At 25.0% G+C, this 16,709-nt stretch overlaps 1 protein-coding gene across 4 annotated transcripts; it reads right to left on the bottom strand.

Moving 5' to 3' along the window:
• Positions 1-66: 66 nt before the first annotated feature.
• Positions 67-13,266, bottom strand: LOC132909225 (serine-protein kinase ATM). Of its 4 annotated transcripts, XM_060963906.1 has the most exons (19): positions 13,185-13,266; positions 12,936-13,052; positions 12,561-12,698; positions 12,046-12,466; positions 11,527-11,880; positions 11,038-11,434; positions 6,573-10,924; positions 5,936-6,262; positions 5,565-5,870; positions 5,263-5,477; positions 4,713-5,053; positions 4,064-4,530; positions 3,693-3,922; positions 3,429-3,545; positions 2,675-2,830; positions 2,373-2,518; positions 2,191-2,297; positions 1,145-1,423; positions 67-946 (listed from the first exon to the last, which is right to left on the bottom strand). In XM_060963906.1, the coding sequence occupies exons 2-19, from the start codon at positions 13,005-13,007 to the stop codon at positions 768-770; spliced, it is 8,604 nt and encodes a 2,867-aa protein (XP_060819889.1). In that variant the 5' UTR covers positions 13,008-13,052; positions 13,185-13,266; the 3' UTR covers positions 67-767. The 4 variants fall into 4 exon arrangements, with proteins under 4 accessions (XP_060819889.1, XP_060819890.1, XP_060819888.1 ...); XM_060963907.1 differs by lacking the exon at positions 13,185-13,266 and having other exon boundaries at positions 2,759-2,830; positions 12,936-13,173; XM_060963905.1 differs by lacking the exon at positions 13,185-13,266 and having other exon boundaries at positions 12,936-13,173.
• Between the last annotated feature and the right edge of the window lie 3,443 nt (positions 13,267-16,709).

A 16,709-nucleotide genomic window follows, 5' to 3' on the forward strand; every position in this document is an offset into this window, starting at 1 on the left:
ATAACGATGTTTTACAGATATAGATAGATAGAAATACTTTAAAAATTTCAATATTTAGAATACATATACTTTTTATATACATTTTTTATTCTTTTTAAGTGGTGTTACTTATACAGAGCATTTCTGAAATTATGGTACATGCAGTCGGATGGTGATTCTACATGCAAAAATAAGTCGAAAAAGAAAAAAGAACACTTTTTCGTTTAAGACTTCGTTCTTGAGAAAAATGAGTTTGAAAACCCATCAGATATCCGTGTATTAACTGGATATTTCAAATTATGAACTTCTATTTCTGTATTATTAAATATGGACAATACCACGATTTGCTTCCTGTTATTGTTGTTATTTTATTTCCGCGATATCGATATTACTTTCCTTTATTCTGTATTTAATTTGCATTTTGAATAATTTTATAAATAAAAATAAGATTAGTACTTTTTAAGAATTATTTTATTAATTAGGTACTTAATAGATTTAAAAACTCATTTTTTTTCATAAGTGAAACTTTAAATGAAAAAACGTCTTTTTTTCGATTTATTTTTGTATGTAGAAACACCACGCTTGTATATTTCAGAAACACCATGTACATATTTATATTTATAATTCGTATAAAATTTAAAATAAATAAATTTAAAATAAAAATATCATACATTTAAAGTAGTGTTATGGAATAAGTGATTTCTAAACTTATATCACATTTGGATAAAATCTTTCATTTTTTTTTTTTTTTTTTTTTTTTTTTTTTAAGATTATAAAATATAGGAATATTATAGGTATGGTTGCCATCCACAATATAAACGACAAAGATTCATAGGATCATGAGCTTCTTGTATAAGTCTTTCAACTTGACCAGATACACTAGATGCTAATCCTTCTTCAGTGCCTTGTAGTTTTTGCTCTATTCTTAAAAGAGCTCTTTCTGCTGTCTTATTAGTTGCTCTAGAACCTATTAATAATAAATATTTTTAAAATATTTTTCTGTGGTACTAATATAATACAATGAATATGTAACGTATTATATTACATTATTCATAAATTTCCAATAAAATATTAAATTTCATTCGTAGAATATTATTAATTTATGCGATTACTATAAAAAGTATAATATAAGAAAAGAAAATATGAAAGCATAAATTATATTTACACTGATTATTTTCGACTAATTTTGATGAAGTTCCACTTTGAATGTCACGTGCTTCAGCGGGCGTTATAGTCCATTTAAATAATGGATCATATAAAAGAACTTGAAGCAGTGTTATAATTATTTGTCTTTGATCACGTAATACGGTTAATGTTTTCTCACAGCAATGTCTCATTGTTCCCTCTACTCCAGATACACCCATACCGTCTTCAATATTTCGTGTAAGTCGAAATGGAATGGTTTCAGGAACTGGTAATACCTTACCTTGTTCAAATGCTATGCCTATTATATTCAATAACAAAAAAATTGAAGTATTCATAAATTACATTATTAACCCTTTGCACTCAAAAGGAGATTCTCAGTCACCACGGCATTCCGTGCTGCAACTCCAGTGACGAGAGAGAGGCGATAGTCCCTGTTTATGCTAGATTTCGAGATCTCCAATTAATAAGAGTGCAATATTGGTTCGTAAATTAATTCCTTAGCTCTTTGTGTTCTTTATTAGGAAATGTAGTGTTAGACTTTAAGGTGGAGATAAAATATTTAATCGCATATTCCTCCGAATCTATGGTTCAACTATGGTATTGAAACAACGTCTCCAAAGTTAGTTCGGATTCGACGATCATGGCAAAAATATTATAGTTTAGAAACCCTAAAAAAATGGTTTTCGGAAGTGAAATTAGCTCAAATAAAGTTGAACTTGATTTTGAACTGTTGAAAAGTGAGATTAATTATATTCAAGAATGCATCTTGGTGAATGCTTTATAAGTTATCATACAAAAAAATACAGAAATTAATATTACAAAATCATATTTTCAAAGATGTAAATATAGATAAATTATTAGAATATAATGTTTTCATAAGTTAATTTGTATATGAAATCATTTTACACTAGCTGTAAGATATGCGTCACGTATACGCTAAATCAACCGGAGTAGCTGCTACGCCCGGACGAAAAAGTCCTCGAGTGCAAAGGGTTCATAATAGTACTAATAATACAATGTTGCTAATATTACTACTTGTTTAAAAAATTACGTAATCATATTTACCAAAATCAATATGAATTACTTCAGCAGTTATTTGATCAATTAAGATATTACTTAAATGTCTATCTCCTAATCCTAAAATATATCCTGCCATTGATGTTGTTGCTATACTGTGAAAATATAGTAAGTATAATTTAATGAATATAATAAATTCAAGAGTAATTACTATATAAATATATTATTACCTGCGTGTATACGCTAATCTGCGTTCAAACCACGTTTCAGGTGATGGATATCTTTCTATAAAAAAGTGATGCATCACTGGATGCATATGTGCACAACAATCCATAAATACTTTCAACTTTACATTAGTTGATGATTTTCCCACTGCCTAGAAATAAAATTTACATTATATTTCCATACTATAATATTCTATATAATGTAAGGTATCGCATAGTCATTGTAAAATTCATACTGCAAATAATAATCAAAATAAAAACAATACATATCGGTTGTAAAATTAAATCTTATTTGAATATAATCTTACTGCTAGTTTGTCTCTACAATAATTTGCTTTATAATCCTTTGGATAGTATTTCTCGTGAAGTCCTTGAATAGTACCTGAACCTACCAATATAGTTACGATAGGTATTGTTTTATCACACCATTCAAGTATTCCTGATCTTTGCGTTAATGGCACAACCTAGAAAAGTAATACAGAAAACATAAGTATAGAACATATAAGATTATAATTATATTAACATATAAAATAGATATTTAATATGTCTAAAATAATTTGTATCGCTAATTAATCATATATTAATATTAAAGAAACGTGTCTGCTTAAATAATTAATTTTAGTTAATATTAATCAATTTAGGAGAAGATAAAGGGGATGCTGCAAGAGTAATTAATTCAAGTACAGAAGTAGGACAGGAGCAGAAGAAAATGATAAAAAGAAAGAAAGGGAAGCTCTTATTTTGGAATGTGGCAGGAATGGAGAGAAAAGATAAGGATTTTTAAAGATATGTCGAAAAATTTGTTTTTGTAGGGTCAGTAGAGACATAGGAGGACAAGAGCAGACAAAGAATACATGACATATTATCTAAGGGATTTGATTCGAAAAGGAAGAATTTATCAAAAAGTGGAAGTTGGAGGTGTAGAAGAGTGAGTTAGTTTAATGTAAGCTAAGTCCATCTCATGGCCGGTGATACTGAAAAACGTTAAATAAATAAGAAAAATAATAGTAATTAATTTAATGATGACAAATTCTTAAAATATAAATAATTTGTTAATATTACCTTGTAAGTTCTAATTGTTAACTTTCTACGTTTAGTATCTTTACGAGATTTTAACAATATATTCATTACATTAAACACTTGTTGCATTACAGCATCTTGTCGTAAATCATCTCTTCCCTAAAAGTATATTTAAATAATTAGAAGTATATAGTATTCTTTCCTTCTCTCTCTCTCTCTCTCTCTCTGTCTTTCGATAGCATAAAAAAAGAAAATGTTTTTTTTATCCAGTATTGAACATATTACATAATGCACTTAATAATATACCTTTATTAATTCATGTCTATATATGCCATCTGTACCAATACAAGTTAATTTTTTTGGAGTATTTATACCTCCAACAGTTTCATATGATTCTGTATATTTAGCAATGCCAATCACATTGTTATAATTTCTGGATGGTCGTACATCAATTGTTAACGTTAGCACAAATATGTTTTCAAAATTTTTAATCTTTAAAATTTTTTGATTTCTTGGTATTTTAATTTCATGACCAGCTAGAAATGGAAATTCTATGATGAAGTATTCTACAATTAGAACTAAGTTTAAGATGTGCTATTACACATAATGTCTGTTTATATATATTGATATATGTATAATTATATTTTCATTAAAAATACAATAATATATCTACTTACACTTATTTGAAGTAGTTGAAAGATTCGCCAACATAACTAAAGCATGTGATAACTTTTCCATTTCTTGTATAATTAAATTTATATCTGAATCTTTTATTTCTTGTAACAATTTTTGTGTTCCAAGAACTCTTGGTTCTAGAGTTCTACTTTTTCTAGTTGTATTATAATCATAATCACCATATAAATTTTTTAATGCTAACAGAACTGGTAATGTATGATGTGGATGTTCTAAAGCACAACGTTGCATAATGTTATATATTTTTTCAGAAAACTCATTAAATTCATCATTCATGTGCGCAGCTAATTGTGGCACAAGTGGAATAAATTTGAAAGATGGTAATCTGTTAAGATTTTCTTGCAATAAATCGTTAACTTCCTTTTGATATATATTGTCTAACCAAAGTGCAATTATTCTAAATATTAACAAATTATAATTTTCGCTGTGCTGTAGTGCTATTAAATAATACCTGTATAAAGCAATATAATAATGTTTATTTATAGATATTAAGTAAGATAATATCAATTTTAACATAATTAACATATATTAAAATATATTAATAGTAAATGAAATATAAATATACTTTATTGATATGTGAAAAACAGAAATTATAGAGCTCTTTTATTAACTTTGTAGAAATATAAAACTTACTTTAATGCTAAAATCAAATAATTATCTTTTTCTTTTTGTATATGTTCCAGTTCTGCAACATCATTCGTATTTTGTCTTTGGTTTAAAATCATTACACTTCTAATATCTTTATCTTCACTAATTGAATGTTTATTAATTCCTTTATAGGAATATGTAATACATTCTTTTAAATTTTCAAACTGAGGAGATTTCATATATGAACTAATTTGCTGATACTGATTATCAGCAAAACGAGCTAAAGCTACTTGTGTGTCATGTAAATCTTTAATTGTATCAGTATCTTGTGTACTAATTAATGTGTTTATATCTATAGATTTTAAGTAATATTTTTCTATCACAGTCTGAAAAATAATAAATAACAATATACATTATTTTTTTATTATGTATACATATATATATAATTTATTGTAGTGAGAGATTTATATAAGATATTGTAGTAAAATAAAGTATTGTATAATAAATAATAATAAAGTAGATAAAGCTGATAATAAAGTACTAAGTAATCTTAAAAATTTCATACTTTAATTTACTTTTATTTCATGATACATACCTGGGGATTTTCTGATTTTGTTTCAGCCATCCAATCTCCATAAACTCTTAATATTTGTGCTCGTAATTTTGCATCTAAAGTTTCCTTTTGCATTAAGTTACGTAAAAGAAATCGTCCAACATCTAAATCTTTCCTAACTAGTGCTAATAAAGATTCTTGATAAAGTAATTGATCTTGAATTTTTGATGGTATACCCTTTTGTTTTATTAAGATATCTTCATAAAAAAATTAAAATATGAATAAAATACATATATTTTATAATTGAATACTTAATATAATATAATAATCTTAATTATATATACCTAATGAACGTGTAGCAATATGCAAATTATCTTTATCTGCTGCTATTTTTGATATTTGCAAATATGTATTAAAAAGCGCACTTTTAATATTTGCGTTATTAATTAAAGTATCATTTATTTGAAACATAACAGTTCTTTGAGTTAAAATGGGTTCAATATATTGAAATTCATTAAAATTTGCAATATCCTGCTGTTGCCATTTATGTAAGATTTTTTCATATTCGCCTTGTTTAGCAAAGCTTAACTCTTCAATTTCATTAATTAATTGCAACTGCATTAACTTTTCATATATAGTTTTACTACTTTCTAAAAATAATCAATTGTTAAATAGATAATACTTTTTCAAAGTTAGAAAGTTTAATAATTCTTACCTAGATTAATATTCTTAAGTGCTTTGATAATATTTATGCGAGCATTTTGAATTGCATTCTGTATAGCTGTCTCATTACCTTCATGAAAATATTTTAATGCTTCATAATGATAAAAGTGATAATCATGTTCAGTTACTTCTACTTTTAAATTACAGTTATTTTGTGGATATAAAGCTTGATTTGTCTCACAAATATTCCAATTGCTAAGTCGCCAAGCACATTCATACTGAATGTCTTCATCTATTTTTACACCATTATTTGACATAGTAGATATAAAATTACTAAGTAAATAATGAAGACCAGACTGATATAATCCATTTGCCATTTCTGAAATGTATAATTACATATAATTTAAAGTTATTATAATGAAAATATAATTTTCTTTTTAATAAATTACAATTTATTGAAACTTTATAATCATTATAAATAAATTTTGTATACTTTAAAATAACAAATTTCTAATTAATATAAACATATAACAATTTCGAAATATTTTGTTTTATATATACATAGTTTTAATGTCACATCAACTGCGAGGTGTTAAAATCTTGTTAATAAATGTTGTGCTAAAATTAATTAATTTAATGTTAAAATTATAATAAGCTCTCAAATAAATATGTAATTTTGTAATACTCACCTTTAATTACTGACATATTCCCAGAAGAAAGTTCAACATCTTGTGCAGGCATTACTTTATCCCATTTATTGGTATGTATATAATGTTGAATACGAGTAGAATGATCATGCAAATGTGAAGAACCAGTGCCATTAATTGCATCAAAATCACCTATCTTAGCGTAAGAATCTCTAAGTATATTTTGTATTACTTTCCCTTGTTCAGCTGATTTTTCATAGACATAATCAATTTTTGAGATATTAGTAAAGTTATTATAATCATTTAAAATAGTTTCACAAGACATTTCTGCATATAATATTGCAGTAAAAAATGCTGAACAATATTTGGCAGCTTTTGCAATACATATATAATTAAATTCTAAATCATTGTTTGGAACTTGCATTCTAATGTAGTTCACAATATTCAACATACAACGTACAATACAATGATCACAATTTGTAAATTTATGTGAAGGAATGTTTGTTTTTATTGTAAAATCAAAATGATATTCAAAAAATGTATTAATACACAAAGATATGGTACTCATAAACCGTTTATCTATATGAATTACCAAAAAAATAATTCTTGGTAAAATTATTTCACAAAAATCAGTACTTAACGTACAAATAGGGATTAAATTTTCAGAATAAAATCCTGTAAAACACTCTAAAACATTACATGTTAATACTATAATCCAACTAGCATATGAACCATCGGATAGAGTTGTCCAAAAGGTATTATCTGATTTTATAATATTATTAATTTTTGTATAGTTTATAGCAATGTTGCTCATTTTTGAGTTTTTGTTCTTTATAAATGGCTGAATATAATTTAAAGGTAATACTGTCTGTGATTCATTCAAAACAGTTCTTAGATTGTTCATGTATTCAGTATCTAACAACTTTTGTCCCCAAGAAGATGAAAGTACAACATCCAGTATATTAGCACTAATTTTTCGAAACTCAATATCACTTTGAAATAAAAATTGTACCATTGTTATTATTATTTTATATGATAATATTTCTATTAAATCAGAAGATTCTTTAACATGACTTTTTTCAAAATATATCATTGATGTCAAATCAGTTGGTCCTAATTCGCCTAAACATTTTACAGCTTCAATTGAGACATTTATATCAGATGATGCTGTTAATTTTATGAGTTTGTATATCAATCGATGCAATATGCTTGAGGTACAATCTTCAAAAAAACCATGAAATGTTTCAACTTTATCATACATTTCTCGTAATTCTTCTTTTCTTGTAGATAATTGTATTCGTAAATGAACAATATCTTCTATGCTATAATGTATATCTTTATCAGTCACTGTACACAAAAAATGTTTTACTTCTTGTTCCAAACTATAAATTTCCTTTGCTTTATATTTCAAATCACTATGTATCTTTCGTATTTCTAAAAATATAGGAACATTTGGAAATGAATTTAATTTCTCTATTGCATCAGATAATATTTCCTTTTGATCAATTATTAAGAACCGAAGTATTTCTAGAGTTATAGGTATTTTCCCTGCTTGTGCTATAGGAATTAAAGTTATGACAGTGAAATTCAAAATTTCTTTGATGTCTTCAACTCTTACACACGAAACATATTTTATAAATTTGTAAAAATATTTACATCCTAGTTTACAAAGGGTATCGTCAAATAATTTAATTATGTGAAGTAAACTGTAACCAATATCTTTTATGATATACATAGACAATGTATTGAAATATTCTTCTTTCAATTCTTTAATAATCAATGAACAAAAGAATATGTACTGATGAAAAGCTTTTATCTTATGTTCCACAAATTTCTTTTTATAGATATTATTAATTAAATGTGATAATATTTTTTGTAATACTCTTGGGCAATTATAAACTAAAAAGTATTGTATAGACATTTTTGGTATAATAAAGTTTTCTTCTATGTACTTCAAACAAATAAGTATTGTTTTGTTTTTAAAATGAGGAGGATCTGATATTGCAAATGATATTCTTTCTCCCAATATTTCTTCAAGATAATCTTCATCATGTAATCTTTCAATAAGAAATATTAATATTTCTTCAAATTTTTCTTTAAACAAGTTAGAGAACTTCTTCATTTCAGCAAATTCGTCTTGATTTGATTTTAATTTATAAAATATTTTTCCTACTAATGTTTTTGATCTATTTTCATTATTTTCATTAATGCAATATAATAGCCATGATACAATTTGTGGAAAAATATTTTCAATGAGTTGTTTAAATGATAAGTTAATATAATTGCAAAAGGAAATGACACTAGAAAGTTCTAGATTTTGAAATTTAATAAATGCTATTGTATTACTATATATTTTATAAAATTGTTCTTCTGATTTACATTGTGTTAAATTCCAAGGAAATAATTGTGATGAATATTTTGAATTAAACCAGTATGTCATTAAATAACTTAAATTTTCTTCCATGATGTTTGAATAATTGATTTTATTTGCTATAATACTTATTGATTTTGAAATTATTTGACTTTCTACCATTTTGTCAATACTAAACTGTAACATTGTTAATAATGCACGACATTGAAATGTTCCATTGGTAGATATTATAGCAGCAAGCATTAGTGAAATACTTGCTGTTGTAATTTCCTTCTCGTCTGTCTTTATTTTGTCATCTGTTTCATTGTTAATGGTTAACTTGCTTATTGATTTTTCTATTTTTGTAAATAATGTTTCTTTCCATTCAAAATTAATATTCTTTAAAGAATATATCTTTTGTATACACTTAATTATTTGCACTTGTACAACAAATGAATGACTAATAAGGGATGATAAAATTCCTTCAAATATTGGCATTTGGTTCAAAGTATGACATGTAGTATGACAGAAATGGGAAGGACTAATATAAATAATTTCTGAGAGACAAGTAATAAATTGTTTATGAGCAAGGACACCATATCTTTTTTCAAATCGCAGCTTATTAAATCGAGCAATAATATTCATTAAATTATCTAACTTGTAATTGTAAACTAAGGCATAATTAAAGAAATATGGTAAAACATTTAATATATAACGTGTAATTGTTTCATCTTTATAGCATTCGTGATATAATTGCAACAAATTTTTCAATGGTAGTTCATTATGATTTTTCGATAATTCTTCTTTATCATATTTTGATAGAGATTTTAAAACTGTTATAGCCATCATAAAATCAACTGTATGTGAAAGATCATACATATCAATTTTAAGCAAGTTATCCATAAGTTTTATTTGAATTTCACATTTTCTTTCCTTTAAGTTTATACAACAGAATAATGCTAAAGCTTTTGTTGTTTGTATCCTTATTGTACCTTTGTCACAAAAGTTACACGGCTTTGTTTGTACGACTTCTCTACCTAAATATTTATGTCTATTTAGTCTAGACTCATAGCCATCATAATAATCACGATTAGTTTTATAATCGGAAATTTCATTGTCCTCAATATTCATTAAACTAAATATCTTTTCTACCATTTTGAATGTTGCAGATGTAACAATTATTTTTGCTATATCAGTATCATATGATGTTCCATACAATGTATTAAGTGCTTTTGTTACGTTAAATAAATAATTATATTTATTTCTTGATGGATTAGTTATTTTTTCCAATGAACTATAAGCAATGTCTATATGATTTTTCAATGCTTGTATCAAAGATAAATCTTCGATATTTTTAGATACCATATTCAATTCTCTCATCATTGATAAAACTTTTGCTACAACCGCAATCTTTATTATAATTATATGAAGAGCATTATTTCCATCTTCAATAATAACATGTAAACTGTTTATTAAATAAGTTATAATATCTTCCATAAACAGTACATATCTATTTACTTCTGGCTTTTGTTCTGCATTTTCCACCTTTTCTTTAGTGAATACACTTTTTTTATACTTTAATAACAAATAATAATGTTCGATGTCTTCATAAAATGACTCAGTATTTTGTTCAATTTTTAAACAATCACATATGTCATTAATATCATATTCATTGAATTTTATTTGTTTCTGATGTTTTGACTTTAATGTTATGCCAATAAGTAATAAGCACAGTTCATCAATTCTTATCTGTGTTGCCACTTCGTGCCAAGGAATATTTAATATCCATTTTATAAGACATGACCTAACAGAATTTGTATCCATTGCTGGTGAATATACATTTGTATTAAATACTTTCATATTAGTAGGCAAAGGCAAATGTTCACAGATTACTATTAATGTACGAAGACTCATAATAGACCATTTAATGACATTTGTCAAATATAGCTTTAAAAGTGCATTTGGATTTGTTATTTTATTATGTATTATAAAAAGCTGTGTGAGTTTATGAGTTGATATTTCATTCTGATTTATGTTTAATGATCTAAAACAATAAGTTACTACAGACACACAAACATAAAATCAATATTTTAAAAGAGTGTAAAATAATATAAAATAAATGTATATGATCTAAAATCTGAAATAAATAAATAATACCTTAATAAAATATCCCATATTTGGTCCCAATAAATATTTGAATTTTCTATATCCATTATAGAACATAATTTTTCATTCATTAACAAAACAGCAGCTAGTTCAAATAAATTATTCATGATTTTTTCTTTCTTAAGAGATAATGTAAAAAGATCCACTAAAACTTTTAAAAATGTTGGAAAATCTTCTGATTTTAAACATTCAGGATATTGCTTAAACAATATTGTTAAGACCTGTATCATGGGCCAAGCTTCTTCTGGATTATTATCAATAAGCATATCAACCGGTCCATTTATTTTGACAGCAATTCGTCTGCGTTTTGCTGGTTGTATATAATCATAATTATTGAATGATGTTTTTTCAGTGATCAAATCTGGATTTTCCATTACTTGTTTAAAAACTAAAACAATTATATTTATTTTTAGACTAATAATTAATAAAATATATTTATTTTACATATTCTTTATTTTTAAAAAGTTACAAATATATTACCTTCAATTGCAAACCAAAGGAAGCTCTTTGAAAGTATATCAGCTTTAAAATCTTTCAAAATCATTAGATACATACTTTTAAGAGAATTGTACCATTTTCCCCAATCATAAGCATAAGCACCTTCGCATGTTTTACACACTCCTTTTGGGTGATGAAGTTTTACAAAAAATAATAAAAGTTTATATTTTTCGACAGAACTGTCCAATCTGATTATATTCGGTAAAATATTTTCACTAAAATGACACAGTGTAATTCTATATTCTACTGCAATTTGTTGACATATTGTATATGTAACTTTGTAACTAGATTCAGCTAAAATTTCTCCATTTCTTTCTGTATCAAGGAAAATACTTTCTAAAATTGGGAAAAGTTATAGCATGTTTTATTATGATGTAGAATTAATAATTTATACATATATAAATTAGTTAAATTATAGATAATATATAGTTGTTGCTTTTAACATGGAATTTTAGAATAAATTTTAATTAAAAAGATTGTTTTAAAAATTTCTTTACATACCTAAAAATAATAGTATTTCTTTTACATTTAAAAATAAATTTGTATGTAAACAACCATACTCAATGATCATTTGCAATGTATCTAAAACAACTTTTTTACTTGTAGGAGAAGACATACATTTATATAAATTTAAACACATTTTTAACAATTCCTCCCACTGTTCTTGAGTCATGTTCACCTGATATATTCTAAATGGTAGTATATAAGAATTTAGCACATTTATATAAGTATCGTGATAATATTCGTATATACGTGTCCCTAAAATTTGTAAAATTAAAGGCATTATATCTTCACATTTTAAAAGTGGTACTTTATGACAATTTGCATGTCGAAATGTATTTTTCACAAGTATGCATGTATAATTTCGTTCAGTTATTGCTCCTTTATTAGAAGAATCTTTATTAGCAAGTCTATCTGCTTCCTTGAATAAAAATAAAAATGGTTATAACATTATGTAAAATTACTTCTAACAAATTTCATTTTAATTATATTCTATAACATAAAAATATATTTACATTTAATACTATCCTATGGACACTATGTATTATATATGACCAATCTACAATACTTTGTGTTCTTTTCTTTGTACTTTTACAAATTTCTAGTATTGCATCTTCATTTTCATATAATTCTAATAATTCCTGAACACACATCTAAAACGAAAATTATAATTTACATTTAGTACAATAAATAGCATTATCCTTCACACAATGAAAGATTATTATTATTGAACAATGTCTAAAACATTAATACTTGTTAATTAATGTAACCTTTCTTGCCTAGAAATTGTCCCAAAATGATGAAGTTTAAAATTCAATGATGTAAAACAAACATTATATAATGTATGACAGATTACAAAAAATTATCCGTAGGTACATATGTATACATACCTTTTTCCTTGCAACTTTCTTACTATCTGCATTTCTTAATATTTCTTGTACTCTTTCCAAATATCTTGACATTTTTATTCCAATTCTTGATATTTACTTATATTATACTACATACTCCTGAAAAGAAAATTCGTCAAGTTACATATGTATGTATATATATAAATTTTATATATGCGTATATATAACAAGTGATAGTACTGACAATACTATATTAGCTATTAAATGATGTTTAACCGAAATAATACTTACTTTTCATTCTCAAATAATCAAATCTACGAAACTATCATTCTACTGGTTACTCTTTGTTAAACCTTTTCTAGTAAAAGTACTAGATGAACAATAAGATTCACTAAACTAATTATATAGAAAATATAGCTATGAATGTTCAAATCAAAGTAAACTTATATATAATAGGCATTTTTTTTCAAGCATACTTATACAAAATACGAAATAGTTTAATTCTAAAAATTTTAATGTCATATTTCTATATATGTTGAGAAAATTACTATATACAACGTGACCCGTAATTCAGCTCAAAGACAAAAATCTAGAATGATAATATTGCGCTGGGGGCTTCGTTTTTGAGAAAATTGAGTTTTTAAATGTATAAAGTATGCATAAATTTGCTTAATTCCCAACTAAACAGGAGTAGATAATCGATAGGAAGTTATTCTACATGTGAAAATAAGTAGAAATGTAGAATAATGTAGAATAAAAATTTTTCGTTTGAAGTTTCATTTTCGGAAAAATTAAATTTGAAATTTGCGTAGTATACGTATACTGGACTAATTCCTGACTAACATATCCAAAATCTATTTCTTCCAAAACGAAATCTTAAATTTTATTCTTCATTTTCAATTTTTTTCGTATGTAGAATAATCTTCTGTCGATTGTTTATTCCTGTGCAGTCAAGAATTGGTCAAATTCATCCATACTTTACAAATTTCCAAACTTGTTTTTGTCAAAAAACGAGGTTTCCAATGCAATTCTGTTATCCTTAATTTTTATTTCATTTTAAGCCATAGAATCTCCCTGACTTCATCCTGTATATATATGGTACATAAATTCTATAATTTTATTAAATAAATATATATTAAGCATGATGTTGAATTTAAACGTAATTAATACAAAAAGGTTATTAAATGCGTAACATTACAAATTATTAATAGCATTATTTTTATATCATTTTTTATTATATGTATTTATATATATTTATCTATACTACAAAAATCATTTAATGATATAATATCATTATTTAATATGTCGTAGTAATAACAAACAGCTGACATAGAATTGTTAACAAACGACATGTAACAAGAAGATTTTATTAAATTTATTTAAAAGAATTTTTAAGTATAACATACAAGTATTAAGAAAACATAATGGTAGATATTCATGTATTTACATGATTTATATTATTCATTTCTTTAAATCTTTACAGAAATGTAAAAAAGTATATTACAAGCGTTAATTATTGTATTTTTTTTTTATCTTTATGATTTTAATTAATGATTATTATGTACATTCTCTCATGCAATTTTTTCGAAAAAATTAGTATATACTACATTAGTATATATTATAGTATATGCGATGAAGAATAAGAATATATGTAATTTAATGTATTTTAATGTTTAATAATATGGTATGTTTAAATATAATTTATATTCAGAAAAGATAATCAACATAATATTATCCGAATTCAATGCTTAAATCAATAATTTATATAATTAATAACTACTCTTATTATTATTTATATATATTCAATATTTCTAAAAATTGTAAATATTGACAAAAAAATTTTGTATATAACAAAAAAAATGAGCGAAGATTACATTAAAAGTTACAGTTCTTTATACATAGTTAAATTATCTTGCTTAGTACAATATACTTGTGAAGTACAACATATTCAATAAAATTACATTTCTTATAAATTTTCAAAAATAAGATCAAATAGTTTTTCATTTTTAATGTACGTATAATACGTTTTGTTATTTCTTATTCTCATACCTAAGTAAATAAAAAATATTTTATATATTTCTATATATTTTATATTTTAAATATTTAAAGTGCAATGTGAAAATACCTTTTGTTGAATACATTGAATGAACTATAGAATTAAAATTAAAAGTTATTAAGAAGTTATTAAGAAGTTATTACGATATTAAATTTGCTTAACGATCTTAAAATTTCGAATTATTTTAGAACTTTAGAAAATAAAGGAACACAGAACTTCAAAGGTATTTATTCATGATATCTATTGCGTTGGTATATATGTGTATGACAATGGTCGTTCCCATAAGCCAATTCCACTCCAATTTAGTTTAAGCATTGGACAGAGTTCAACTATCACCCTTTATGAATAATGGGCCAACTGTTGGTTGAATTCCATTTATTATTTTTGAGATAAGTTTACGTAATCGTATCCGCAAATTTGTTTAATAACGAATGAATATAAGCAATGAAATAATTATCATGTAGCAAAGTTGCTACTACAGTTTTATTTCCTTTTGTTTCCATGATTTCTTATTTCTTTCGGTATATATACATTATTATAATGTTATACACCTATAATATACATCATTATTACATTGCGGATTTTTATGCATTTATAGGATTCGAAATTTGAAAGTGAGAAATTATACAGAATGCACATAATATTAGAAAACGCTTATATAAAATACCTAAAGTATAGTGCTTTCTATGATATCGGATAGCAAAACAATTTTTTAGCAAAATTCTACTTTTTCAATTATATATTTTCTAAAATATGAATCTGTATAAAAATCTGCAGTCTAATTATTATCTTATGACTAGATATTTACGATTTATTTCATACGCGACATGAAACAAAAAAAATAAGAAATATTTATTCTTTTAGAATTTCGTGAATATGATTATATCGGCACAGTATGTATAGGTGATGGACGGTCAGCAATAACGAAGTTGTCGATGTTGTTTCTTAAATATCGATCCGGAAATATTTCTGAACATACAATATTTATGTATGGAAGAATGCAATGCGAAGTAAAGTTACTAAATAGTATTTAATGGATTTTGTGTAAGCTTCCAGCCTTGTACATATATGTATATACATTATCGGTAATGATGATGCTCGTTTCTTGGGATGAAAGCAAAACGACACGTATATATAGTATACATCTAACGTTGACTCGGATAAAATCAGCCTTTGTAAACAGATTATAGTTCATAATCGTCCGTGGAGGGTCGTCTTACGAATGGCTGGCAACATAATTCTTCCATTACGAAAGTTCCAGAGGCACCGAGTGCCAATTGATTGAAACAATCTATGTATTTCAGCTACACGTGATGTAATTGAACAGTTCACAGACCCGCTAACAATCATAATTTAAACCGCAAAACGTATTAATACCTTATTTTATAGATTTGCGTAATTTATAGTATGTGTATATGTATACATATGTACATACATGACATATATACATGACATATACTTCAATTATATTATTGTGTGAAAATACAGTAATTTTATCATAGTTTACCGTAAATTATAAGTAGAATTATTTTATATAAACGGTGCATTTGTAGTTAATAATCGTATCAGGTAATTTATAAAGAAGCACTTACGTGTAGAGCATTTATAACAATGCAAAACTTTCTTATGACAAAGAAAGTATTTTTTAATAAATATTTATAATGGACGGTAAAATTATAGTTTATTTAATAATTTAATAATTTAAAAAATTGTAGCTTTACATATCCAGAATGTATGAAAAGATGTATATAATAAGTGAA

Source organism: Bombus pascuorum, chromosome 7 (assembly GCF_905332965.1).
Source record: "Bombus pascuorum chromosome 7, iyBomPasc1.1, whole genome shotgun sequence".
NCBI lineage: Eukaryota > Metazoa > Arthropoda > Insecta > Hymenoptera > Apidae > Bombus > Bombus pascuorum.

Coding starts and splice junctions, on each gene's coding strand:
- LOC132909225 (XM_060963906.1), bottom strand. CDS start 13,007: ATGTCAAGATATTTGGAAAGAGTACAAGAAATATTAAGAAATGCAGAT. Junction 11,881..12,045: donor AGAAATACTATTATTTTTAG/GTATGTAAAGAA, acceptor TCCCAATTTTAG/AAAGTATTTTCCTTGATACA. Junction 4,531..4,712: donor TATTTGATTTTAGCATTAAA/GTAAGTTTTATA, acceptor TGCTTTATACAG/GTATTATTTAATAGCACTAC.